The sequence below is a fragment of the Acinonyx jubatus genome, chromosome E3 (assembly GCF_027475565.1).
Source record: "Acinonyx jubatus isolate Ajub_Pintada_27869175 chromosome E3, VMU_Ajub_asm_v1.0, whole genome shotgun sequence".
Lineage (NCBI taxonomy): Eukaryota > Metazoa > Chordata > Mammalia > Carnivora > Felidae > Acinonyx > Acinonyx jubatus.
In genome coordinates this window covers 17,925,330-17,950,989 of record NC_069398.1, presented here as the reverse complement: position 1 = coordinate 17,950,989, position 25,660 = coordinate 17,925,330, and the positions used below count along the sequence as shown (strand labels likewise).

Sequence of the window (25,660 nt, the reverse complement as noted above, 5' to 3'; positions counted from 1 at the left end):
AGGAAACACCACTACAGTGTTCTTTTTTTATATATAAGTTTATTTATTTGGGGAGACAGAGAGCGCAGGGGAGGGGCAGAGAGAGAGAGGATCCCAAAGCAGGCTCTGCACTGTCAGCGCAGAGTCGGACGCGAGGCTCGAACCCATGAACCGTGAGATCACAGCCTGAGCTGAAATCAAGAGTCAGATGTTTACCCGACTGAGCCGCCCCGTGGTGTCCCGCCCTATGGTGTCCTAAGCGGGAAAGTGCAGGGGAGGCAGCTGGAGAGCTAGTGAGGAGCTAGCGAACGGAGCCTCCTCACCCTCTCGATTCCCCAATGCCCCACTCTTCCCCCTCCTAGCCACCCCAACCCGACCAAAGGGAAGTGGGGCCCTACCAGCTGGAGGGTCCCCTGGGGTTCGCCTGAAGCAAACAGGAAGCTGCCGCCCAGCGAGACGAGCCTGGGAACTGGCAACTGAGAAAGCAGGTCTCCTGGGTCCCTGGCCCCTTTCCCTGAGTGACTGCAGAGTGAAAGTGGAGACACAGCCACGTATGCAGAGAGACAGATAGCTGGAGGAAGAGGAAAGGAGGGGAGAGACGGGGTGGGAGTGGGGGCAGAAGAACAGATTTATTAAGAGTTAGGATTCCCGAGTTCTAGAGCTCCCTGTGTGATCTCAGGCAACACCCTGCCCTTTGGGGGCCTCAATTTCCCCATTTCTAAATGGGTTCCTTCCATAGCTGAAGCAGGCAGGGGCTTCCCAAGTTCTTCCCCAGGAAGCAAAGGGGCACTGATCACCAGTCATCTCTCAGGACTGCTGTGCGGGGGCTGCAGTAGCAACCTGGCACTCGCCCTTGGCCACTGGCTGATGCTGCCTCTCACTAACTGAGGGCCTACTATGCGCCAGGCGAAAAATGCTGCACGCGTGCTGTCCTGTTGCCTCTTCACAAACAGGATTTTCATCGTGCTATCACTGTCCCCAGTTTACGGAGAAAGAAACTAAAGCTTAGATGAATGAAGGAACTTAGCCAAGTGGTAGACGGGGAGGATTCAAAGTCAAGTCTGCCAGATCCCAAAGTACGTGTGACAGGCCAGCTGTACAGAGTGGGAAGGAGGCCCAAGGCGTGTCGGCTGAATGAATGAATGGGGTATGTGTGTGAAGGCAAAATGATTTAGAGCCTGAGGTTGAAAGAGGGAGGGGGAGAAGGAGGGAGCCCCTAAAACTGGAGCCACTTAATTCAACAAATATTTATTGGGTGCCGGCGATGTGCCAAGACTGTCCCAGGGCACTGCGCATTCAGTGGTGAGCAGGACCAAGTCTCTGCCTTGAGGGCTTATACTCTAGTGGGAGGAACAGAAAGGGATACACAAATAAGCTCATTTCACATGGTGTGAGGTGTTGGGATGAAAATAAAAGTGTGTCAGGGTAGAGACAGGCTTTGTGGGTCCGGAGGGGTGCCAAGGGAAGGGGACTGGAGGCGTGACCACCCCTTCCTCCCCCGGGGGTGTGGGGGGGAACTGCCTGCCCGCCTGCCCGCCCCCACAGACACTCATGGTTCAGTGCCCCCCAGGCCCCCACCTGCCCCCAGCATCCACCGCGCGGCCAAGCTGGGTGCCCCGGGGAGTCTGGCCGCCATGCCACCTCCTCTTCTCCTCTTCTTCCTCCTCTTCCTCACCCCTGAGGGAGTCAGGCCCCAGAAAACACTGCTGGTGGAGGCTAAAGGTATGTCCAAAGGGTACAGATGGAAGGAGTTGGGGCTGGAAACTTGGGTCTGCCGGGGTGCCCTTGACCAAGTAACTATCCTCTCTGGGCCTTCATTTTATCATCTGTAAAACTCAGAGAGGGGTTGGAAGGACTCTGAGTTCATCCACTTCCAGCTTGTGGGTTCGCTGGGTTATCACCCAGTGCGAGGAATGAAGGGGGCTAAGAGTTCCTCTCTCTCTCTCTCTCTCTCTCTCTCTCCTCAGAGGGAGGCAAAGCTGAGCTGCCATGCCTCAAAGGTCCCTCAGATGGTCCCCCTGAGCAGCAGGCCTGGTTTCAGGGGGCTCAGTCAGAGCTGGACCCAGGTTCACAAGGCCTGGGCATCCAGAAGGGGCCCCTGGGCCTCCAGCTCCTCATCTTCAACGTCTCTGACCAGATGGGGGGCTTCTACGTGTGCCAGCTGGGGCCCCCTTCTGAGCAGGCCTGGCAGTCTGGCTGGACAGTCAGCGTGGAGGGCAGCGGTGAGGTCTGGGCTAGGGCAGGGAGGGGTGGATGAGAAGAGGGAGGCCCCATGGATGGAGGATGGTCCGGCAGTGAAGACAGATTTGCAAGGAGGGGTCGGAGGGTCTGCGGGACAGGCACGCAGCTAGTTTTAGGTGGCTCCTAAAAACTCCTGTGGCTTCGTGACTTCCACCCTGAGCTGTTCCAGATGTCTTTCACTCTTGTCTGTCTCTGAGTTCCATTTCTCTCTCTGGCTCTCTCTGGGTCTTTGTCCCTCTCTGTCTCTCTTCCTCTCCTGGATGTGTCTGTATCTGGTTCTGGGTCTTTTCCCAGGGGAGCTGTTCCGCTGGAATGCTTCATACCTAAATGACCCAGGCTGTGGCCTGGGGAACAGGTCCTCAGAGGGCCCCAAGCCCTCTTCTGGTTACCCCACAAGCTCCCAGCTGTACGTGTGGGCCAAAGGCCACCCTGAGATCTGGGAGACAGACCCTGACTGTGCCTCGCCCAGGGGCGGTCTGAACCAGAGCCTCAACCAAGGTAAGGTGCTGGGGAGGTGCCAGGGAGTGGGGGTGCCAGGGAGGCGGGATGGTGATTGGGACCCGGAGGGTTTGCAGGGAGGAGACCCCAAGGATTACACTTTCCTAGCCTTGGCTCTCCCTGCCCCAGACGTCACCGTGGCCCCTGGCTCCACATTCTGGCTGCCCTGTGAGGTGCCCCCTGCCTCCGTGGCCAGAGGCCCCATCTCCTGGACCCTCGTGCGCCCCAAGAAGCATAACATCTCATTGCTGCACTTAAACCTGAGGGAGGATGCCCCGGTCAGAGAGATGTGGGTCCTAGACACCCTCAGGGGAGGGGCTGTTCTGTTGCTGCCCCAGGCGACCGCTCAAGATGCTGGCACCTATCATTGTTACCATGGCAACATGACCATCGAGATGCAGCTGAAGGTCACTGCCCAGTCAGGTAGAGTTTCTCCCGACTGTGGGGCACCCGTGTGGGGCTACTGGGAAGAAATGGAAGCCAGTCAACCTTGGCGCCCCAACCTGAGAGCTAGTACCAGACTCTTCCCAAACCCCAGCTTCCATACTGAACACTGATTCCATCTCCGTCCTCCCTTGTTTCCAAATCACGACTTTTCTGGGTCTTCTCTTCCTACTGGTTGCTCCTTCCCATAAGCTTTGACAGGGTCCTCCTTCCTCCCCAATCCTCACCGTTGGAGCTCTGAGGCCTCTTCTTACACCGTCAGCACCCTCTCATCCTGGTCTACCCATTCTTCCTGTTTGCCCTCCTCTACTCCCATGGGTCCTTAGGCCACCGTGCCTTAGTGACTCGATTCTGGGCTCCATACACCTCACACCCAGCCATTTCCTGGAACTGCCATTTGATGTTCCATAGACACTGCAGGCTCAAAATACACAAAGCCAAACCCCACATCTTCCTGGAGTGTAGTCTTTTGGGTGTCCCTGTGTTAGTGAAGGGCACTACCACCTGCCCACAGGCCAAAGCCAGGAACCTGGGTATCTTTCCTTTTCCTCACCCATCCATCAACCCAGTCACAAGTGCTCTGCCCATTCTGTCCCCCTTAATACAATCCTGTGGTACCCCAACCACAGTTCTCAAACTCAGCCTCAACTTTCACTCCCATCACACTGTGGCTTCCCACCTCTAACCCTGTGAACTTGACTCTGTCCTTCACTTTGAAAATGACTGTCCTTAACATGCTCCCCTTAATCCTAACATAGAGTCTAACTATAGTCATGGTTTGTTCAATAGATACTGCCCCAGGCCCCATGTCAGGCTCTGGGGCACAGTCTGTGACCTCAGAGGGAGGGAGAAGAGCTCTCCTTGTAGCTTGTGATTTTGAGGACCTGTGTCTTGCTCATGGTCCCAAGATTTACGGTCCTTTGAGGTCCCGAGGCTGGGAGGCAGGATGCCAGCCTGGGGCCCTCGTCTCACACCTGCTTCTCCCTATCAGTAAGACACTGGCTGCTGGAGGCTGGTGGCTGGAAAGTCCCCGTTGTGCCATTACTTTATCTGATCATCTGCCTGGGTTCCCTGGTGAGCTTTGTTCATCTTCGAAGAGGTGAGTCGTGTCCCCCAGCCCATCTGCCTAACCCACCCCATCTTCCTCAGGACAGCCAACACTGGCCAGTCTGACAGCCAGCCATCTTTCTCCCCTCGCATACCTTCCCCACAGGCCTCCAGTCCTGTCCCCAACTCCTCTAACCGCCCTCCAAAGTTACCGGGCCCCTTGGATTTTGAAGTCCCATCCCCTCCATGGACCCAAGTGGCCTCCCCGGTGCCCCGCAAAACTTCACCCTGCCTCCTCTGATCACTCCTCTTAACTCCCACCAGCCCTGATCCTCAGGAAGAAAAGAAAGCGAATGACCGATCCCACCAGAAGGTAACGATGCGAGCGCACCCGCAGCCTCCCATTCCTGCACTTTTGCTTTATGCTTTGCACTTACTGTTTCCTCTGCTCAGCATGTCTTTCCCCCTTCTCTACCGTTGAAATACTGCCCAAGCTTCAAAGCCCAGCTCCAAAGCTACCTCCTCTGTGAAGACCTCCTTGGAGTGATCCCAAACCCCTCAATAGGCTGTGCCAGAACACAGGAGCTAAACACAAGTGGCTACATCTTATCTTCCAAGGGCCTGGCCTCACTGTGCAACTCCTCTTCCTTCGCCAGGTTCTTCAAAGTGACGCCTTCCCCGGGAAGCGGGGCCCAGAATCAGTACGGGAACGTGCTCTCCCTTCCCACGCCCACCTCTGGGACGGGTAGGAGGCACCGCCCGCTCTCTGACTCCAAGCTAGGACCCCACCCATTTTCCCCGGTCACTCCAATCCCCTGAGGGCCCGGCCTTCCCGAGCTCCGAGCGCCGCCTTCAGGAAAAAGCCCGCCCCCGGGCGCGGGGTCCCGCCCAGATTGGAGCCCCGCCCCTAGCGCCGTGGCGGTACCCCAGGGCTAATAGCCCCGCCCCCAGGACGCGGGCCCTGAGGTCCAGTTCCGAGAGCCGCACCTCCCCGGAGACGTAGGCCACGCCCCCAGCTGGCACAGCCTCCAGTGCCCCGCGGAGCCCGCAGCTTCCTCTCCTTTGCCCAGCCTCGCAGACCCTTAGCCTTGACCGCCCCCATCTCTTTTCTCCCGCCCCGTTACAACGTTCCTCCCGCCAGGACGCGCCCTAAGGTGGGCTGCAGGCCTGGGGGCCGCCGTCCAGTCGTGCGGAAACCCGCGCAGCGACGTACAGGAGGTCGGAGCCGCGGGGCCCCGGAGCCCGCCACCAGCAGGTGATTGCGGGGCTGGGCAGGGGTCCCCACGTGGAGCGTGTGGGAACGGTCTGTGTCAGGAAGAGTGGACCGGGGCCTGGAGGGGGGGGGGGTGCGGGGGCTGTGACTCGGTTCCCACTTGTGTCCCCAAACCCCAGGCCCAGAAGAAGAGGAAGGAGAAGCCTATGAGGAGCCGGACAGTGAGGAGGGCTCCGAGTTCTACGAGAATGACTCCAACCTCGGGCAGGACCAGCTCTCCCAGGGTAAGACTGCGCTCCCCGCGGCTGCCCCACCTTCTCAGCGGCGGGCTCTGGGCCCTCGCTGGACCCCCTTCCTTCTCCACCAGATGGCAGCGGCTATGAGAACCCTGAGGACGACGCCTTGGGTCCCGGGGATGAAGACTCCTTCTCCAGCGGTCAGTTGGGGTCCTTGCGGGGCCTCAGCGACTTGGGAGGACCCAGAGGGCTGTGGCGCCCCTACAGGGCAGGAGTGGTTTCTGGAGTTCTCTTTTTTTCCTGCAGCAGCCGAGTCTTATGAGAATGAGGATGAAGAGCTGGCCCAGCCAGTCGCCAGGACAGCAGGTATGTGTGAGGATGGTCAGGGTAATGTGGGTGTGTGTGTGTGTGTGGGGGGGGGGGGGTGACCTGGAGGCCAGCAGGAATAACTTCCTTCTTCCTTCTCTAGACTTCCTGAGCCCCCATGGGTCTGCCTGGGATCCCAGCAGGGAGGCAACCTCTCTTGGTGAGAAATGGCTAGGGACCCTCCTGCCTTGCCCAGATTGGGTTGACCTGGCCTCAGCGCTGACTCCACACTCAACCTTGACCTTGACTCCCACCCCAGGCCTAATCCTGGTCTTAGATGGACTCCTAACCTTAACCTCCACCCCAATCCTGATCCCAGTATTTACCCCATCCCCAACTGTGAACATCAGCTCTGATCCCAATCCGATTCCAGCCTGGGTTTTGACCTCCACCTCACTGCAGCCCCAGCGCAAATGGCAGCTTTGACCCCAGTTGTCTCTACAACCTCCTCGTGACTGTGACTCTGACTTTGACTTCTTCCCGTTGGGTTCTTGACATGGATTATAATCTAATCCATACCTGACCGTAATCACTCCTTCCTAGTACCCACGGATCAAGCCTTCCACCTTCCTGCCTCTCAGATTCCCTCTGTATGTCAGGCCGCACTTCCCTTCCCCAAGCCCCCAGCATGGCGCTAGGCCTCCCAACTCTCCTGCCCACGCAGGGTCCCAGTCCTACGAGGATATGAGAGGGATCCTGTATGCAGCCCCCCAGCTCCGCTCCCTTCGGGCCCAGCCGGGTCCTAATCATGAGGAAGGTGGGTGCTTCTCCTGCTGTCCTTGCTGTCCTCTGAGACTTACCCCCTCCCAGTCTACTCTGTCTCCACCTGTACCTTACTCCTCCCGGTCCTAATCAGATGCAGACTCTTATGAGAACATGGACAATCCCAATGGGCCAGAACCAGCATGGGGAGGAGGGGGCCGCATGGGCACCTGGAGCACTAGGTGATTCCTTCCAGGTGAGCTGGGAAATGCCCTCTAAGGAAGGGGGAGAAAGCGGGGGAGGAGTAGGGGTGGATGTGGTCCTCGGGGAGGGAGAGGGGAAAGGTTTCCCGAGGCCTGGGGTTCAGGGGAAGGGCTCCTGGAACCTCCTCGTCACCATTTCTTCTACATAGCCTAGGCCTCCTTAGGCCCCCGAGATCCATACTGGATTCTGAAATCTGGGACCCCAAGCAGACAGTGTCGACTTCTGGAGCAGCGTTGACTCGGATGTGTATATCTGTGTGTGTGAGCGCACGTGTGTGTGTGTGTGTGTGCCAATGAAACTTTGGCTCCCTTTACTTACTCCAAATAAATTCAGTGACTTCTTCTAATCCTATGACGTAAATGCCCTTGTATGGGAGGGGGAGGGAAGGTGACGATGTGTGTACTCCCCTCTCGAATCCAGCAGAGGACGGAGAGCTGCATCCTGGGTACGATGGGGCCTTTTCCCTCCTGTGATTTGGCCTGCATCTGTTGCCCTCACTTGCCCGCCGCTCTCTTCATCGAGTTGTTTCGCCACCATTCATTCAGCAGCTGGGGGTGCCCAGTGAAGAGAAAGCCATCCAGGAGTTGGCAGTCATCGCTGACATGTACTGAGCATCTCCTGGGGTGCCCGGGTGGCTCAGTTGGTTAAGCGTCAACTTCGGCTCAGGTCATGATCTCATGGTTCCTGAGTTCGAGCCCCGCACTGGGCTCTGAGCTGACAGTTGGAGCCTACTTCAGATCCTGTCTCCCTCTCTCTCTGACCCTCCCCTGACCGTACGCGCGCTCTCTCTCTCAAAAATAAATAAACATAAAAAAAAAATTTACTGAGCATCTCCTACGTTCCAACACCAGTTAACTCATTTAATCTTTAAAAGTATTTTTTTAATGTTTATTTATTTTTGAGAGAGCGTGTGCACCTGTGCGCACGCACACGGGCACACAAGTGGGGGAGGGACAGAGAGGGAGGCAGAGGAGCCCCGTGCCAGACTGGAGACCCAGTCCCTCTCCTGCTCCAGAAGGTTCAATGTGCTATAGAAGACTGACTAGAGTTTTCAGTACTTACACACTTTATTGCCAGAATTTCGCTTAATGTACCCGTTTTTTCTTCGCAATGCCCTGTTATTTCGAGACCGTCTTCCTTCTTTATCTCTCAACCTTTACAACTTACATTCTGTGTGTTAACACTATTACTCTGTGCCATGCATTGTGCTAATAAGTGCTTTACAGGTAGCATCTCATTTTATCCTTACAACAATCCTTTGAGGGAGGGAAGCTAAAATTATTCTGTTTACACCTGGGAAGCCTGAGTCATGGAGAAATTAAGTACTTCCTGCTAACTGACCTTAGGTAACTTACTTAAGTTCAGGGACCCTCAGTTTCCCCGACTGTCTAATAGCATTAGGGAGGGGGCATGGTATGGTTACCATTATCTGTATAATGGGTTGAATTTCCCCATGGTGATGTCAAGGTCTCTTTGACTTCTTCATGTTTCTCCTGAGCTTCCTGGGCCCCACTGCCTGGGGGCCAGCAGTGACTTTTTCCCTCCACTGTCTGTTGGGTGACTTGCTTCCATTCTGCATCCCAGGGCCCGTGGGTGGATTTTTTTCTGTCTTCTGTGCCCAGCCCTTTCTCAGGTCCTGGTTTTGGGCAAGACACTCAGTTTCCTTTCTCTGCTGTCCCTGGGGCCTCAGCTTGACCTCTGTCCCCTTGTGGGTATGAAAACCCCAATCCTAGGGATCTCGGTGTCCCTGTGGAGTGCTAGACTTCAGCCACCTCTCAGCATTGTGGCTTTGATTTCCTTCTTTATTTCTAGCACCTGGAAGATTGTGCTGCTGTTGAGCTCAGATATCTATTTTAAAAAGAAGAAGAAGGCGTGCCTTGGTGGTTCAGTCACTTGAGCATCTGACTTTGGCTCAGGTCATGATCTCATGGTTCATTAGTTCGAGCCCCAAGTCAGGCTCTGTGCTGACAGCTCAGAGCCTGGAGCCTCCTTCAGATTCCGTGTCTCACCCTCTCTCTCTGACCCACCCAGCTCACACTCTGTCTTTCTCAAAAATAAACATCTAAAACAATTTTTTTAGGGGCGCCTGGGTGGTTCAGTTGGTTAAGTGGCCAACTTCCGCTCAGGTCATGATTTCGCAGTTCATGAGTTTGAGCCCCACGTTAGGCTCTGTGCTGATAGCTCAGAACGTGGAGCCAGCTTCAGATTCTGTGTCTCCCTCTCTCTGCCCCTCCCCTGCTTGTGCTTTGTCTCTCTCTGTCTCTTAAAAAATGAATAAACATTAATTTTTTTTAATAAATAAATTTTTTTTAATTAAAAAAAAAAGAAGAGGGGTGCCTGGCTGGCTTAGTCAGTAGAGGACGCAGCTCTTGATTATGGAGCCCCATGTCGGATGTAGAGATTACTTAAAAATAAAACATTTAAGGGTGCCTGCGTGGCTCAGTCGGGTGAGTGTCCGACATCAGCTCAGGTCATGATCTCATGGTTCGTGAGTTCGAGCCCCACACTGGGCTTTGCGCTGATAGGGCAGAGCCTGCTTTGGATTCTCTGTCTCCGTCTCTCTCTGCCCCTTCCCTGCTCATGCTTTCTCAAAAATAAACATTAAAAAAATTAAAAACAAAATCTTCGAAATAAAAGCAAACTTCCTATGTCTTGCATAGTATATGTTTGGAGTGTGGGAGGTGGGATATGTACCTCCAGCATTACCTGGGGTTTCCATTTTGGAATGGAGTTTCTGTGGCAAAGAAAAAAAAATGCAAGAATAAGAAATCCAGATCTAGCTCAGCATTCAAACACCCACCTTACCCTTCAGTCAAAAGAAGTTCTCCAAATCGCCATAATCCCCACCCTTCCCTATTACCTTTCATCCACCTGCTTCAGTCCATTGAACTTTCCTGCCTGTGCCTGAAGCATTCGAGCACGTGACTCCGGGTAAAAACATCCTGCCTTCTTGAGGGCAAATCCATGCCGAGGTCTTCTCTGTGCCCCTGGTACCTAGCCGGGAGATGGCAAAGATCAGGAGCTCCAGAAATAAGTGGGGAAGGAGGAGTGAAGGGACAACGCAGGAAGCCCTGGGATTCAGAGCGCACAGGCTGGAGCCGCTCCTGGGAAGTGTGGACAGAAGTTGGGAAACAGAGGAGTGCCACTTCCAGCCCAGTGCTCCAGAATTAGATCATCTGCTCTTTTTCCTTTTTTTTTTTTTTAACTTTTTAAATGTTTATTTTATTTATTTTGAAAGAGAGAGAGAGAGAGAGAGAGGGCGCAAACAAGGGAGGGCCAGAGAGAGAGGGAGAGAGAGTGAATCCCAAGCAGTCTCCGTGCTCAGTGCAGAGCCTGACGCGGGGCTTGAACTCATGAACCTTGAGATCGTGACCTGAGCTGAAATCAATTTCAGATGCTTAACTGGCTTAGCCACCCAGGCACCCCCGGACTATCTGTTTTTGTTTTAAGTTTATTCATTTATTTAGAGAGAGAGAAATAGAGCAGGGGAGGGGCAGAGAGGGAGCGAGACAGAGAATCCCAAGCAGGCTCTAAGCTGTCAGCACAGAGCCTGACGGGAGGCTGGAACTCAGGAACCGTGAGATCATGACCTGAGCCCAAACCAAGAATGGGACGCCCAACAGACTGAGCCACCCAGGCGTCCCCCCTCCTCTTTTTTTAAAGTGTCAGACTATCTGGGTTTGCACCCTAGCTCACCCCTCTCTAGCTGTGTGACTCAAGCTCTGTGCTGTGGTTCAGAGGTCTGTAAAATAGGGGTGATTTTACCTACCTTAATGTGTCTTAGATGTAAAGCTCATGACAGTGATATAGCAAGCACGCTGAATATTAGTTTATTATGATTCGGCATTTATTAGGGGCCTACCGTGTGCCCGGAACCAGAGGGCACCAAGATCATTTGCACGGGGGCTTCCTCCGGTGTAGGGCCTTGCCCAGGAGGAAGTCACACTCCAAAGCTTCTCCACATCCACAGGGCCCAATTTTTTGGCAGGGGCTGGACCACTTATAGCTCTTGAACAAGGTTTGAGAAGAAGGAGGCTTGAGGGAAGTTCCAGGTCCTCAGGGCTACCCTCTGCCTCCCTAGTTTGCAGTGGCCTCGAGGTGGGGCTCGAGGCTGGCCGAAGGGTTTTTGGTGCAATCTCTGTGCCCTCAGCCTGGCTACCAAGAGTGGCTGAAGATCTCCTGGGACTGCGAGGTCCTTGGAGTCCCGTCTACTGGGTCCGAGGTGCCTTTGTCCCCTGGTAGACAGCACCACCTGCTGGGTGTGTGTTTGTGTCTGTACTGTGTGTGAGGTGTGGCGCGGGTGAGGTGTCAGGGGCCATACGGTTGGAGGTGATGTGGGGGGTGTGAAGTGTCGCATGATGTCCAGGAGTTGCCAGTAAGGTAGATGTGTGGAGGATATGTAGCTCCCGAGGCGCACGATGCTGTCGGTGGGTGTGTTGGTGTGAAAAAACAAAAATCTTCTTCCAATGCAGAAACCCCCCACCCAGGTGATAGAGACAGAAAACAGACTTTATTACTGGAAGCATTAAACCAGAGGTGTTAACCTTAAGAATAAAACCGTTGGGGCGCCCGGGGGGGGCTCCGTCGGGTGAGCGCCCGACTTCGGCTCAGGTCATGATCTCACAGCTCGTGAGTTCGAGCCCCGCGTCAGGCTCTGTGCCGACAGCTCGGAGCCTGGAGCCTGCTTTGGATTCTGCGCCTCCGTCTCTCTCTGCCCCAACCCACTCACATTCGGTCTCTGTCGCTCTCAAAAATAAATAAACATTAAAAAAAATTTTTTTTTTTTTTTTTTAAAGAATAAAACCGTTAAGGGCGCTCATCCGACTCTTGATTTTGGCGATGGTCATGATCTCAGGGTCATGGGAGCAAGCCCTGTGTTGGGCTACACACTGAATGTGGAACCTGCTTGTGATTTTCTCTCCCCCACTTTCTCTGTCTCTCACCCCTCCCTCGTGCTCATTCTCTCTCTCGGTCTGAAAAACTAGATTAAAAGTGAGAGTAACAGTGTCAGTTATTTTTTCCCAGCAGAAATAGGTTTATTCAGGAATAGCAGAGAAATACTACTTAAGACCTGTAAGCTCTGACAAAATTATATGTAAAGCCGGAGAGGAACCGCTGTTCTATAGAGGAAAAGAGGGGGCCTTGGGAGAATGACTGTTACAAACAGAGTTCATTGGACTGAACTGGCGGTTCCAAGCATAGGGGCTTCTCATTGGCTGAGTTGTGCCAGTCCCACATTGACCCGGGCTCCTGCTGGGTGAGGAGAAAATCTCCTGCTGGGCAGGCTCTTGCCTCTTGCAAATACAACTTAAGTCTCTTGCTGGTTCTGGAAAAGGCTGTAAAGAGTGGTAGGATATGACAGCTCCCCCCCCTCTGGCTTCCCAACTTCATTTTTTTTTTTTTTTTGGAAGCTCTGATGAGGGATAAAACAGAAAATGTTCGACTTTAGCCCGGAAGGCTGTTCCAAAGCCTACATAATTCTGATGAGGCTAAAATACGTGCTGGCTGCTATATTCTTTTTTTTTTTTTTTTCAGTTTATTTATTTTGAGAGAGAGCATGAGTGAGCACACACGTGACCTGGGAAGGGGCAGAGAGAGAGAGAGAGAGAGAGAGAATCCTAAGCAGGCTCCACACTGTCAGCGAGTAGCCCCGTGCTAGGCTCGAACTCATGAACCTTTAGATTATGACCTGAGCCGAAATCAAGACTTAGAAGCTTAACTGACTGAGCCACCCAGGTGTCCCATGGCTGCTACATTCTTAAAGGGTCTCATGACTGCCTGTACAACCTACCCATAGTTAATATCGAACTGAATGATAAGAGAAATCTTGAGAGGTTTATGAGTAGAAATTCAAAGAAAACATTTATGATCTAATACTTGCATGTCCCCTCCCTCTTGAGCATTTTATGATCTAATACTTGCATGTTCCCTCCCTCTTGAGCATTAAGCATATAACCGCCAGCTTCATACAGCAAAAGTGCAGCTCTTTCTGCCCACGGGTCTTGTCCCCTGCTATAATAAAGCACCTCTTTGCACCCAGAATATCTCAAGAATTCTTTTCTTGACCTGTAGGCTCGTGGCCCCACATCAAGTTCTACGACCAACCGTGGGGCTTGAACTCAGGACATGGAGATGGAGAGTCACGTGCTCTACCCACTAAGCTAGCCAGATGTCCCCCAACTTCATTTTGAATAAGGTGTTTTTGTTGTTGTTGTTGTTGTTGTTTTCCTTCAGTTTCACACAAGCAATTCTACAGGTAGCCAAGCAGGTACAACCCCTTGTCCTGTTTTCCAGATAAAAATTTCAAAATCCACCGTCTTTAGTCCTGTCTAGTTCATCCTAACTTTATTATGGTTTATTGGCTTATATCCAGGGGAGAAACAAGCTTCTCACCTATTACTGACCTGAGGTAGTTTAGTATATCATAGCAAGGCCCCCACCAAAGTGAGGCTGTTAATCCCTCTCCCAGGAACTGGGAGATCTGGATCTATCATCTATCGCTAGGAGGTTTGCATTTCAAAAAGATGGCTTTCAGCCCCCGGGAGTCCTGAGTTTTGAGACTTGCAAGAGGCTTATTTCACCACAATAGAGACTTACAATCATTTTAAAAGGACGAAGAAAGAAATTCTGAAACAAACGTGGGAGAGAGGGAAGTCACACCCCTTCTTTTCAACGGGGAGAATCAAGCCTGTCATTTTTCACTTGGATTTGTCCCACCAGGTGTTGTTTTCGAGGCGTGTTGTGCTTAGGTGTGCGCTGTGGGCGGGTGTTGCGCGAGGGCGTGTGTTGTGTTAACACTGCGCGTGAAGCCCGTCTGTGGGGGCAGTCGGGTGTGAGGGAGGGTATGTGTGATATGTGTGATGTGGGAGGTGGTTCAGAGTTGAGTGGCGTTGAAGTGCTGGGCCAGGGTGTGTACCGGGTGGGTTCTGCACGGAGCAGGGGCGCGTGTGTCGGGGTGGCGATGAGTGGAATTAGCCCACAACGTAGTTGCGGGAAACGATAACGGCGATAATGGAGAGGACTAAAGCTTGGTTCCTCGGTTTCTAAAAATTCGGAGGCCGTCTTCCTTCACTTTGTAGTCGGAGGGCTTGAGGACTACAATTCCCAGGATGCCCCGCTCGCTCACCAACCAGGAACACGCGTCGATTTAATGGGCGGGCCTGGAGTGGGCTGGTCAGGAAGAGAGGCAGACGACCAATGGGCGAGCCGGAACGAATCGAAAGCCACGCTGATTGCGCCGAGGCTGATTGGAATCTTTGGCGCCTTGGTTTCAGTGGTGGATGAATGGTGGGCGGATGTAGCGACCAATGAGAAGGCGGGGAGGAGGAGCCAGGAGGTGTGGGCAGGGAGAGGTGTTGACTAGCAGGCGGTTTACCCAATGAGGAGCGCAGGTCGCTGAAGGGGGCCGGGCGAGGCGTCTAGAGGCGGTGGACTGTGGTCGGCTGGTGTGTGCCATGGCGGAGCCGGTGAGGAAACGGGGCCGCCGATCCCGGGGCGGCGGTGTCGGCCGAGGGGCTCGCGGGTCTCGGGGCGGCCGGGGCCGGCGTCCTCGCGTCCCTCGGTCTCCAGGCCGGCCTACCCTGGACTCGGTGTTTGTGGACTTGGTCAGCGACAGCGACGAAGATATCCTGGAGGTCGCAACAACGCGCAGCGCTGCGGACTCGGTCGAAGTCCCTCACCCGGAGCCCCCAGTGCCGGCTGCCCCCCGGGACGACAGCGACAGTGACAGCGAAGGGGCGGACGCACCGCCCGCCGGAGCCCCGCGGGCCCCGGTCAGGCGGCGGCGGCGGCTGCTGCTGGATCCGGGGGAGGCACCGGTTGTTCCGGTGTACTCCGGGAAGGTGCAGCGCGGTCCCCGGGAGGGCTAACGCAGAAGGGCTGGGTCTAGGGACTGCTCAGATTAGGCTTCTGGGATTGGTCTTGGGGGACTAAACGGACGCGGGAGTTGGGGCCTTGGAAGCAGAGAGATGCAGGGTTCCTGAGGTTTCTGCAGTTTGGAGAGGTGAAGAGGTTTGGAGTGTGTTAGGAGTCTGGGATTCCTGGGAGCTGGAGTGTCAGAAGCAGAGAGAGGCTAAGGGGCCGGGATCCCTTATGCTTCTGAGAGGGGCTGGCAGGACCTGGGGCTGGGATTTGGGGCATGTTGGGTTTTGAGGTTGGGGCCCATTGCTAAGGATCCAGGAAGCTGGGGTCATGGAAGTTCAGAGAAGACTGGGGACTCCAGGAAGCTGGGTCCCCTGGTGGGAGGGTGAGCTAGGAAGCTGGGATTCCCCAGGATTCCAAGGTAGCAGGATGGCTAGCAACCTAGTAAGAGCGTAAAAGAAAAACTAATGCCTTAGGGAAAGGGCTTGTAGCAGTAAGGGTACTCTAATTTGGATCTTGTGGAAGCTGGGCTCCTAACTCGCCCAGAGAGGACTTGGACTTGAGAGCTGGAGGAGGGGATGAGTCATCCTGTTTCCCTTTCAGCAGAGGGAGGACTTGGGACTGATTCACTTTTGTCTTTACAGGTGAAAAGCAGCCTTCATCTCATCCCAGATCACCTGTCCCTCCTGAAACTCTGTCCTCCAGAAGCTGAGGAAGGTAGGGGCAGACTTCAGAGAGGAGCCCAGTGCTGGCCTCTCTGAGGAAGCTTCCTGGAGTTTACATCTCTGCGGTTGATTATTATTCTTTTTAATGTTTATTTATTTTTAAGAGGGAGAGAGAGCGTGAGCAGGGGAGGGGCAGAGAGAGAGGGAGACACAGACTCCGAAGCAGGCTCCAGGCTCCGAGCTGTCAGCACAGAGCCCGATGCGGGGCTCGAACTCACAGAACGTGACATCATGACCTGAGCCGAAGTCGGACGCTTAACCGACTGAGCCACCCACGGACGCCAGAAATTCCCAGGCGCTCCTGCGGTTCATATTTTTCCTGAGGCTCAAGGGAAAGGCATAACTCCTTCAACCTAGCCAGACAAAAGCTTCTGTCCTGAAATGAGATGAGTGTTAACCAGGAGGCACAGAAAGGGCTGTCAAACTGCCCTTCCCCCAACCTGATAGGCACAAGAGTGTGCTAATCTCCAGATTTTTAGGCCATCTCCAGAGATTCTGATTCTGTATTCCTGGGGGCAGGGGAGGAGGAGGGGTTGAGAATCTGTAACATCGTGGTACATCTGCAACAAGTTCCTTGGGAACACTCTGGAGCCAGCATGGTGTTCTTTGAATCTTATCAGAACTGGTCCTCCCTCAGTGATGTGATGTTTTGCGAACCACCCAAAGGCAGTGAATAGGAGTCAAGTTTAATGAGGAAGGGATCCAGTGGGCAAATGCAGACCTTGGGCCAGGCCTTCTGTACCGGGAGCAAGTATGGTAGGGTGATCAACAGCTGATTTAGGAACCAGCTGGCCTGGGTTTGAATCTCAGCTCTACCTTTTAGTAGCTGTGCGACCTTGTTTCATCACCAGAAAACTAGGGGTAATAGTGGTCCTACGCCAGAGGATTTGGGTGAGAATTAATTAGAGAGTATACATAAGGAGCCCTCTCTTGGGCTACATGTATGGTTAGGACGGTACCTGGAATGTAGTCGTGCAAAGGTACCTCTGTCCTTGCTGCTTCAAATGTAGGCCCAGGTGCGCCAGGCGTCTCTGGGAGCTTGGCAGAAATGCAGAATCTCATGTGTCTACCAGCTGCCACATTTATCGAGGACAGAGTTGCTCAGCCTTGACCTTACTGACATTTGCACTGAGTAATTCTTTGTGGGGACCTGTCCTGTGCATTGTAGGATGTGTAGCAGCATTGTGACCTCTACCCACCAGGGGCCAGCGTCACACACTCCGACTCCCTCTGCCTCCTCATCATGACAACAAAAATTGTCTCGAGACATTGCCACATATCCCTTGGGAGGCAAAATTGCCTCTGGTCGAGAACCACCGATCTAGGATGTATTATCATTGCTTTGTTTTTGCAGTATTTATTTATATGGTTAATGATGATCTTTGGTTAATGGCAAACAAATGAAAAAAGAGCTTCTCTGTTCTAGAATAAACCTCTAGTTTCCTGTTATAAGGAGTTGTAGTTAACATGAGTGATTAAAAAAAGATACTAAGTATTACAGAGATATGACAAAATGTGGTAATCGTGCTCACATGGAAGAAATTTGAGAAATGTGGGCTCAGAGGGCCTATACTGCTCTGTACCTCGTTCCCTCCCTGCGCCATGCCGCCTCCTGCCCCATACCTACGTGGTCTGTCTATGCCCATCCAATCCAGTACAGGAAGAAAATAAGAGGAACAATTAAAAAAAAAAAATCATCCTTTGCCAACATCTGGTTTGAAGTTTGTTCTGTCACATACACGGTAGTATGTGCATGTGTCATAAGGAACACGTGTGTATTATGTAAATAACATATTTCCTAGATCGTGTGTATTTTATATGTGGGCGGCATGTGATCAAAAAAGGAGATTAAGTTAATCATAACTTAGTTGGAGTGGCCCACCTTCCGATCGTCCCCACTTCCGTGCCGGCTCGTGCCTTAGCATGAGGTTCAGACATCTCCGCTCATCGTTTTCTCTGCACCAGGCATTTCCCTATGACTCCTGCCCCTTGAGCACTTCCCCAGCATTATTGTGTGTGTGTGTGTGTGTGTGTGTGTGTGTGTGTGTGTGTGTGTTTCTTGGGACCCCTCAGTCTCCAGCTTTCTCAGGACCTTGTGTGACTTGCCTCTCCTTGGCCTCTCGCTGCCCTCTCTTAGCTAACCCCTTCCACTTGTCCTCCTTTGTTCCCAGAGGCCGATATGGCAGATTCTGGCAGTCCGCATGCTGAAGATGCCCCGTTTCCAGATTCGCCCTGGAAGAAGAAGCTGAGGAGTAGAGATGCAGAAGAGAAGACAAAGGAGGTGTTTCTGTGAGTGAGGCTGGGGCACTGGGACCCCAGGAGCAGAAGGGGAGCTGGAGGCGTGGGCTGAGGTGGGCAGGATCCTTGGGTGGCTCCTGAAAGGGTAAGGAGAAGGGATGGAGGGAGTCTTGAGGCTCAGGGAGGAATGAAGTTGTTTTTTTGTAAACATTTTTTTAAAGTTTATTTACTTATTTTAAGTAGGGGAGGGGCAGAGAGAGAGAGGGAAACAGAAGATCTGAAGTGGGCTCTGTGCCGACAGTGGACAGCCCTATGGGGGGCTCGAACTCACGAACTGGGAGATCATGACCTGAGTCGAAGTCACACGCTTAGCCAACTGAGCCACCCAGGCGCCCCAAGGGAAGCAATTTACCTTAAAAATTAGGCATTTTCCTTGCTAATATTTGGGTCCCGTGGGTATAAAAATGATGGCTCAGGTTTTCTCTGACTTTACCTCCCCGTGTCCACAGGATGGTGTCACTGGAAGGTGTTCCCTCTTGATAATCCACTTCCCCGTGTTGGTGCCCAGGACCAAGGAGCTACCTCCTTGGTAGCTCAGGAGGAGATACATGGGACTGGGGTCCCTTCCTCTTCCTCCGTCCCAGCCCTCAATTCTCTTTGTAGGTTTCAAGACACCTCTCCTTTGTCTCCGCCTCCTCCGAGAACCAAAAGCAGGAAGCATACTCGGGCCCTCCAGAAGTTAAGGTACCAAGGGCAGGGGGCTCGCCGGGGTAGAGAGGGGCGGTTTGGTGGGTGGCCCGCCCTGGCTGACCCACCGTCCTTCCTGCACCCCAGGGAGGTGAACAAACGCCTGCAAGATCTCCGTTCCTGCCTGAGTCCCAAGCAGCGCCAGGGCCAAGATCACCAGAACCAAGAGGATGAGGTGGTCCTAGTGGAGGGTCCCACCCTTCCATCGAGCCCCCGGCTCTTCCCACTGAAAATCAGGTGCCGGGCTGATGTGATCAGGTTGCCCATGAGGATGGTAAGTGCCTGAAGGGCCGTGGGAGAGGGATCCCCGGAGCTGCCTGTGGGCGAGTGTGGTGTCAGGGCAGAAGGGACCGTGTCTTGCTTTCCGCATCCAGCCAGTGCCCTTCCAGGTTCCCTGCCCCCCCCCCATGTCTTGGGTTCGCTCTTCCCTTTGTCTCGTTTGTCTTTCCCTCACTCTCTCTTCTCCAGCAAACTTCCCACCCACCCTTCAAGGCTCCACTTAAGCCTCCTGAGAAGCTTTGCTTGGTAGCCCCCTCCTCCGTTCCTTCCCTCGGACCCCGTGCTGCCCCTTGGTGCCTGCTTTTTTTTTTTTAATTTTTTTTTAACGTTTATTTATTTTTGAGACAGAGAAAGACAGAGCATGAACAGGGGAGGGTCAGAGAGAGGGAGACATAGAATCCGAAACAGGCTCCAGGCTCTGAGCGGTCAGCACAGAGCCTGACGCGGGGCTCGAACTCACGGACCGCGAGATCATGACCTGAGCCGAAGTCGGCCGACCAACCGACTGGGCCACCCAGGTGCTCCTGGTGCCTGCTTTTAAACTGTGTTAGTCACAGATGTCACCCGTTCACTCTGAGCTCCCCCAGCTTCCTGGTGGAAACGACTATTTTTGTAGGGATGAGCCCAATTCCAAAACAAGAGTGACAACAGAAATAACCATTTATTGAGCAGCAGCGACGTGTCAGGCAAGCAGCGAAGCCAGGCCTTGCGAACACGCAGCCCATGGCTTTTATCGACAGCGCGTCTTACTTTTTTTGTCTCGTGGACGCAGAATGCTTTTCAGACGTGTGTTCGTTGCCACCCACCTCAATGAGTGATTTCATCCAAAGGACCAGTTGCCTGGCTTCTCTTAAATAGGAAGGAGTAGTTGCACTGGCCTGTGCTCCCACACGGCACCTATCAGCCAGAGCTGGGGACGGCTGGCCTGTTAGAGGGGGCGTATGAGATCCAGTTTGCCGCATTCCCCACCCCTGCCCTTTTCCCTCCTAATCCACGGCTGCTTCATTTCTTTGTGTTACCTCCCCGAACCCCATATGGACGTGACTTTATTCTGTACTTTGCCAGGTAAATCTATGGGACTCCCAGCTGAGGAGCTCAGCGGGTAGCAAAGGCCAGAAACGTGGTGGGGGAGGGGAGGACGGGGCATGTCAGGAGGTGGCCTCCTTTGCTTCTTGTCCCCTCACCAGTCGGAGCCCCTACAGAGTGTGGTGGACCACATGGCCACCCATCTCGGGGTGTCCCCAAGCAGGATCCTTTTGCTCTTCGGAGAGACAGAGCTGTCCCCTACTGCCACTCCCAGGACCCTAAAGCTTGGAGTGGCTGACATCATTGGTGAGAGGAAGGCAGGGAGGTGGAGACTTGAGGAGGCTTTGGCCACAGGGAGGGGATAGAGGAAAAGGCCCAGAGGGGGCCCTGCTTCCAGTCCCCCCCCTTAAGCCTGGCTTCCCGATCCTGCCTCCCACAGACTGCGTGGTGCTAGCAAGTTCTCCGGAGACCTCAGAGATGTCCCGCCTGCTCCAGCTGCGGGTGCAGGGCAAGGAGAAACACCAGATGCTGGAAGTCTCGCTGTCTCCGGTGAGTGGGAGAGATGGCTGTCCGGGCCCCTCACCCTTTCCTCTGCCGACCGTGTCTCTCTGGTCAGTTACCAGCGGGTGGCTCCCCCCGAGTCCCGAGCAGTTTGGGTTCCTGCCCGTCCTAGAGACTGGGGAGAGCCCACTGTTCAGCTTTGCTCCCCCTCGTGCTGGGAACCTCTGCTCTAGTCTCCCGACTCCTGCTTAAAATGGAAAGGACCCTTGGACGGTAACCAATGAAACAGAACAACAGCGCCAGGCTTCTGAGTGACAGTCCCCATGCTAGATAATTAACTTCCCAGTCAGGGTGTTGGTGAACTTCACGGTGACATTGCATGGAAACCACTGTCGTTGCCCTCATTTAACACATAGGGACACGGGTCTAGAGAGGCGGGATAATTTGCAGTGTCTGTTCCTGGGGCTGCTGTAGCAAAACACCACAAACCGGGTGGCTTAAAACAACCGTATTCTCACACGGTCCTAGAGGCCAGGAGTCGAAGCTGAGTGCTCAGCAGGGGCCGTGCTCTGTCTGAGGCTCCAGGCAGAAATGCTCCTTGCTTCTTCCTGACTCCTGGAGGCGGCCGCCGGTCCTGGGCACTCCTTGGCCTGCAGCTGCGCCCGCCCCCTCCCTCAGTGTCTGCCTCTGTCGTCACGGGGTGTCCTCCCTGTGTGTCTCTGCCTGTGTGTTTTCTTGCAAGAATGCCAGACGCTGGTGCCCACCCTCAGCAAGTGTGCCCTTGACTTCACCTGATTACATCTGCAAAGGCCCTGTTTCCCATCTGGAAATGGGAAATGGTCACATTCACACTTACCAGGGCCCTTGCCCAAGGTCACACATGAGCCGAGTGGGAGAGCCTGGCCTGCAGCTCGGGCCATCCTCACTCTAGGATCTGGGCTGTCTTCTTCACTGCAACAGACGCCTCTATTGGTAGGTGAGGAGCTTGGGGCTTGCAGAACCCACCTCACCCGGAGCCTGCAGCCTAAGCCTTAGCCTCTGTGGCCCGGTCCCCTAGAGAGGGACCCGGCTGTGCTAGCTTCTCCACTCGCCTTCCCCTTTGTCCCCTTGTCTTCTCTGTCCTGAGTCCTCTGTACATCTCTATAAGTTCTCAGCCCCTCTTTTCAAATTCTTTTTTTTCTTAAGATTTTTTTAATTGAAAATTTTTAATGTTTATTAATTTTTTATTAATTTTGAGGGTTTTTTGTTTTTTTAATTTTTTTAATGCTTATTTATTTTTGAGAGAGAGAGAGAGAGAGAGCGAGAGACAGAGCATGAGCAGGAGAGGCAGAGAGAGCGGGAGACACAGAATCCAAAGCAGGCTCCAGGCTTCAAGCTGTCAGCACAGAGCCTAATGCGGGGCTCGAACTCACAAACCGTGAGACTGTGACCCGAGCCGAAGTCAGACGCTCATCCGACTGAGCCACCCAGGCAACCTGTTAAAGATTTTATTTTTAAGTCACCTCTACACCCAACATGAGGCTCAACCCCTTGAGCAAGCGTCACATGTTCTATTGACTGAGCCATCCAGGCACCCCCTCCCCTCCCTTCCCCCCCATCTTTTCGAATTCTTACATCCATTTTTTTCTCCTCTGTCCAGGATTCTCCTCTCAAGACCCTCATGTCCCGCTACGAGGAGGCCATGGGACTCTCAGGCCACAAACTCTCCTTCTTCTTTGATGGGACAAAGCTTTCAGGCAAGGAGCTGCCCGCTGATCTGGGCATGGAATCTGGGGACCTCATCGAGGTCTGGGGCTGAAACCCCACTCCCTGTTTTGACGTGCCGCCTGGACTTGGGGGAGGACAGCTGCCCCTTTTGGCCCTGTATGGGCTTATCTTTAAGCTGAAGCAAAATCTAGCAGCGAACTTTGACCCCCTCTCCCGTTGACCCTGGTTTCAAGCCGTTAGTTACTTTCCTTACTTACTTGGTTAGTTGTGTGGTTGTTCTTGCCGTCCTGGGTGGACTGTGGCTCCGCCCACTGGGTATGCTGCGTTCGCAGCCCCCCAGGACACGGGGAAGGTATCCCTCACTCCCACCGAGCCCCTTTCCTTCCTGGAAATGTTTTTATGCAAATGTTTTTATGCAAGTGCTCCTATTTAGAGCGACTGGGAATAAACGAGGGGTGGGTGTGGATTCCAGGCCTGGGATGTCTGGGAGCTGGGACCAGCAGTGGCCCCAGGGGGCTAGCAGGTAAAGTTTGAGGCACCTACACGAGTGTGGTTCCCCGGCCTGCAGGAAGATAAATGGTCCAGGCCCCACACGCGCTCACTTAAGCCCAGGCAGACAGGGTCTAGTGGATCCTCAGCTTTGGATGTCTTCCTCACCCCAGGACCCTTTATAGGCACCTTCCTGAGGCACACACGTTGTTTAAGACATAATTGAACACCTCGAGCTCTTTTTGTTTGGATCTCCCGATGCTAGTCCACGAAAGGCTTTTCTGGTTTTACGGCTGTCTCTTCCCTGCTCATGCCAGCCTAAGCACCCATTCGAGTGTGCGGATGGCACGTCTTTGAATACAAACGCATCTTCGTAAGACGCACTGATGTGTGTGTTGAATACACTTTTGCCACGTGCGGTAGCGCCGTGCTGTAGATCTCGTGCTGTTTCTTTCCTTACTCAATACGTGGTGCTTATTCTACGTGGGATTCATCGCTCGAAGGGCCCGTTGGTGTTCCTCAGGGGGCCTTGGCTGCATCTTACACGTTCACGGGTCTCCTTCCGCGCTTGCGTGGCAGGTTCTCCAACATAAGCCCCCAGGATGGGATTACGGGGCGGACGGGTTCATTTCCCTGTGGTTCTACCAAATTTTTCTCACGAATGGCCACGGAGCCTCCCCCTGGAGGGTCCCCGTTTCTCCTCATCCTCACCAGCTCTTGTTACTGCCCTGCTTTCCAACTTTTGCCAGCCTGTGGGGAGGAAAGTGGTGCCGTGTTTCGACGCACATCCATCCGCTCACCGGCACTTCCGGGAATTTCTTCGCACGTGCCCCGCAGCCTTTCGGGCTCCCTTTCTGTGCGCTGCCGTGACCGCTGCCGACGCTCGAGGAGCGGCGCTCGCGCTTGATTCTTTAGGGGTGTCCTTCACCGAACAGAAATTCTCAGTTTGGATGTTACGTGCGTGAACTATTTTGTCGTATCATTTGTCGCTTTTTGATTTCTTATTTAAAAGTCGTTTAGATATTTTACATTTTCTGCTCTTGGCCCCTTAGTTTGCCCTTGCACGTTTCGGCCACTAAGTAGGGCCGAGGTCCAGCCATCACACCCCGCGATGCGCGTCGGCTGGCCTCTGTTCTGTGTGGGCGAACATTTGTTCGCGTCGGCTGATTCCGGGCTGTACCGGCTGCTGAATATTGAATATTACTTTTAAACGATTTGCATTCAACTTCGCCTATGAGATCCAGGTTTTATTTTCACCACAGAATGAGCCAGACTTCTCAGCGCTGTCTACTAATAAAGCCATTAATTTGCCACTGATACGTGGTATCATTCTGACAAAAGTATGTCACCTTCTAAAAACTTTTGTTGGAATGTGGCATTCCTTGACCTTATAATGTGAGAAAAATAGAAGCCTCTATAACATTGAAATAATCCACGATATGGCATAACTCATTTTTTTCAGATCTTATTTTGTCCATTAATACGTTTGGACACGTTAAAATTGTGTATTCGGCCTTAACAAAATAAACGGGAGTACATTCACCTTGCGTCTCCTTGAGGGTTTCTGTCTTTGTAAACCCCCCCGCCCCCCCCCCCCCCCGGACCCCCCACTACAGCCCCTGTGACAGTCCATTAGTTGTCACCTTGCATCCATTGTTACTCCTTCCAGGGTAGCAGAGACCCCGGTTTTTAGCAAAGCACGGAGACTTCACAGGGAGGACAGCCAGCCTCCGTTGTAGCCAGCTGCCAGTTCAGGCTGGTGGGTGTAAGGGGGAGAGGGGCGCACCTCGCAGAGCATTTCCCAAAGAGGGTGGCAGGAGCCCCTCTCCTTCGCTGTCTTCCTGCTGCTGGACGCAGAGCAGCCCTGCGGACGCGCGGCGACCTTGGGGAAAGAAGCCGTGCAGGTGACACAGGACACGGAGAGACGGAGCCCGGGCCCCCGCCTCTCTGCAGCGTCCTACCAGTCCTCCACTGCTGACCTCGGGGCTTTCCTGGGAGGGGGAGCTACTTCCGTCCTGCCTAATTCACTGCTATTTGAGGACTTCTGTCTCTGGTAACCCAGCCCAGTTCCAACCCCAGGATGTTGCCATTGCAACTTTGTAGTGAGCCTGTTGGGGTCCCTGGCTGAGATCTTTCTCAGGCTTCTCTCCAGGAGTAGAGTCACCGGTCACTGGTCTCTCTCTTCAGCAGTGCCAGGTTGCTGACCACAGTGACTGGACCTCTTTATAAATCCATTAGCAAGTGCCAGAAGATTCCGGTTTCTTCTTCCCCAGCCCTGAATCGGGGGAGGAGATGGGAAAGACTACTTATTTTAAAAGAATTTGCGTTTCTTCTATGTTGAGAGGTTATTCATCCTTTTGCTCAAAGGGATTGATCACTTCTCAGGTGGTCATTTTATTTTATTTTAAAATGTTATTTATTCTGTGCTCGCTTCGGCAGCACATATACTAAAATGTTATTTATTTTTATGGATTTTATTTATTATTTTTTAAAATAATTTTTAAAAGTTTATTTATTATTGAGAGAGAGAGAGTATAAGCTGGGGAGAAGCAGAGAGACGGAGACACAGAATCTAAAGCAGGCTCCAGATTCTGAGCTTTCAGCACAGAGCCCCATATGGGGCTCGAACCCACAGACCCACAGACCTTAAGATCATGACCTGAGCCGAAGTCAGACACCTAACCAATCAGCCACCTAGGTATCCCTTAAGGATTTTATTTTTAAGTGATCTCTTACACCCAACATGGGTCTCTAACTCACAATCCGGAGATCAAGAGTCACACCCTCCACCAACTGAGCCAAACTGGCACCCCTATTTTCTTTTCTTTTTTTTAAAGATTTTTTAAAGACTGATCTCTGCACCCAGTGTGAGGCTTGAACTTACAACCCCAATATCAAGAGTCCCATGCTCTTCCCACTGAGCCAGCCAGGTGGCCTGTCAGGTGGTCTTTCTGAACTCTCCCGAAAAAAACCCAAAACAAAGCCAACAAACAGGGGTGCCTGGGTGGCTCAGTAGGTTAAGCTTCTGACTTCGGCTCAGGGCAAGACCTTGCAGTTCATGAGTTCAGGCTCCACATTGGGCTCTGTGCCGACAGCTC

At 53.3% G+C, this 25,660-nt stretch overlaps 2 protein-coding genes across 8 annotated transcripts; both read left to right on the top strand.

Annotated features, from left to right (window-relative positions):
• Window positions 1–1,432: 1,432 nt before the first annotated feature.
• Window positions 1,433–9,251, top strand: CD19 (CD19 molecule). Of its 6 annotated transcripts, none has more exons than XM_027051105.2 (15): window positions 1,464–1,701; window positions 1,947–2,201; window positions 2,515–2,718; window positions 2,848–3,141; window positions 4,154–4,261; window positions 4,534–4,582; window positions 4,866–4,954; window positions 5,351–5,464; window positions 5,602–5,706; window positions 5,790–5,858; window positions 5,968–6,024; window positions 6,128–6,184; window positions 6,689–6,781; window positions 6,881–6,982; window positions 7,139–9,198. In XM_027051105.2, the coding sequence occupies exons 1-14, from the start codon at window positions 1,614–1,616 to the stop codon at window positions 6,970–6,972; spliced, it is 1,674 nt and encodes a 557-aa protein (XP_026906906.1). In that variant the 5' UTR covers window positions 1,464–1,613; the 3' UTR covers window positions 6,973–6,982; window positions 7,139–9,198. The 6 variants fall into 6 exon arrangements, with proteins under 6 accessions (XP_053069298.1, XP_026906907.1, XP_026906906.1 ...); XM_027051103.2 differs by having other exon boundaries at window positions 1,481–1,701; window positions 5,965–6,024; window positions 7,139–9,192; XM_053213323.1 differs by lacking the exon at window positions 6,689–6,781 and having other exon boundaries at window positions 1,433–1,701; window positions 7,139–9,251.
• A 5,138-nt stretch (window positions 9,252–14,389) lies between these two features.
• Window positions 14,390–24,105, top strand: NFATC2IP (nuclear factor of activated T cells 2 interacting protein). 2 transcript variants are annotated; one of them, XM_027051138.2, is made up of 8 exons: window positions 14,390–14,831; window positions 15,495–15,567; window positions 17,747–17,864; window positions 18,477–18,557; window positions 18,648–18,834; window positions 20,027–20,171; window positions 20,305–20,414; window positions 22,006–24,105. In XM_027051138.2, the coding sequence occupies exons 1-8, from the start codon at window positions 14,445–14,447 to the stop codon at window positions 22,162–22,164; spliced, it is 1,260 nt and encodes a 419-aa protein (XP_026906939.1). In that variant the 5' UTR covers window positions 14,390–14,444; the 3' UTR covers window positions 22,165–24,105. The 2 variants fall into 2 exon arrangements, with proteins under 2 accessions (XP_026906939.1, XP_053069186.1); XM_053213211.1 differs by having other exon boundaries at window positions 14,391–14,456.
• Window positions 24,106–25,660: the final 1,555 nt, after the last annotated feature.